General features: G+C 72.1%; 1 protein-coding gene across 1 annotated transcript in view; it reads left to right on the plus strand.

Moving 5' to 3' along the window:
* TPO (thyroid peroxidase) overlaps positions 1–412 on the plus strand; it is a 35878-nt gene that overhangs the window by 21694 nt on the left and 13772 nt on the right. The window contains exon 11 of the mRNA XM_010848439.1: positions 316–407. Within this exon, the coding sequence (XP_010846741.1) occupies positions 316–407 (92 nt within the window). The remainder of the gene's footprint in view (positions 1–315; positions 408–412) is intronic.

Consider the following 412-nt stretch of genomic DNA (forward strand, 5'->3'; position numbering starts at 1 on the left):
AGCCCCTCCTGAGGTTGCAGGCCCTCCTGAGGCTGGAGCCCCTCCTGAGGCTGCAGCCCCTCCTGAGGTTGCAGGCCCTCCTGAGGCTGGAGCCCCTCCTGAGGCTGCAGCCCCTCCTGAGGCCGCAGGCCCTCCTGAGGCTGTGGCTCCTCTGCATCACTGTCACCACCTGGTGGGGGCGGCCCTGCTCCCGAGACCCCGGACGGCCCGGCGCGGTGTCCCGCGGTGGGGGCAGTGTGGGCACCGGGGTGGGCAGGCGTGGTCGCGGGCCCGGCCTGGGCTCTCACAGGAATATCCTCATGCATGTCCCCTCAGGTTCTGGTGGGAGCACCGCGCGGTGTTCACGGAGGCCCAGCGGCGCGAGCTGGGCCGGCACTCGCTGTCCCGCGTCATCTGCGACAACACGGGCCTC

The sequence above is a fragment of the Bison bison genome, unplaced genomic scaffold (genome assembly GCF_000754665.1).
Source record: "Bison bison bison isolate TAMUID 2011002044 unplaced genomic scaffold, Bison_UMD1.0 scf7180017864266, whole genome shotgun sequence".
NCBI classification, from domain to species: domain Eukaryota; kingdom Metazoa; phylum Chordata; class Mammalia; order Artiodactyla; family Bovidae; genus Bison; species Bison bison.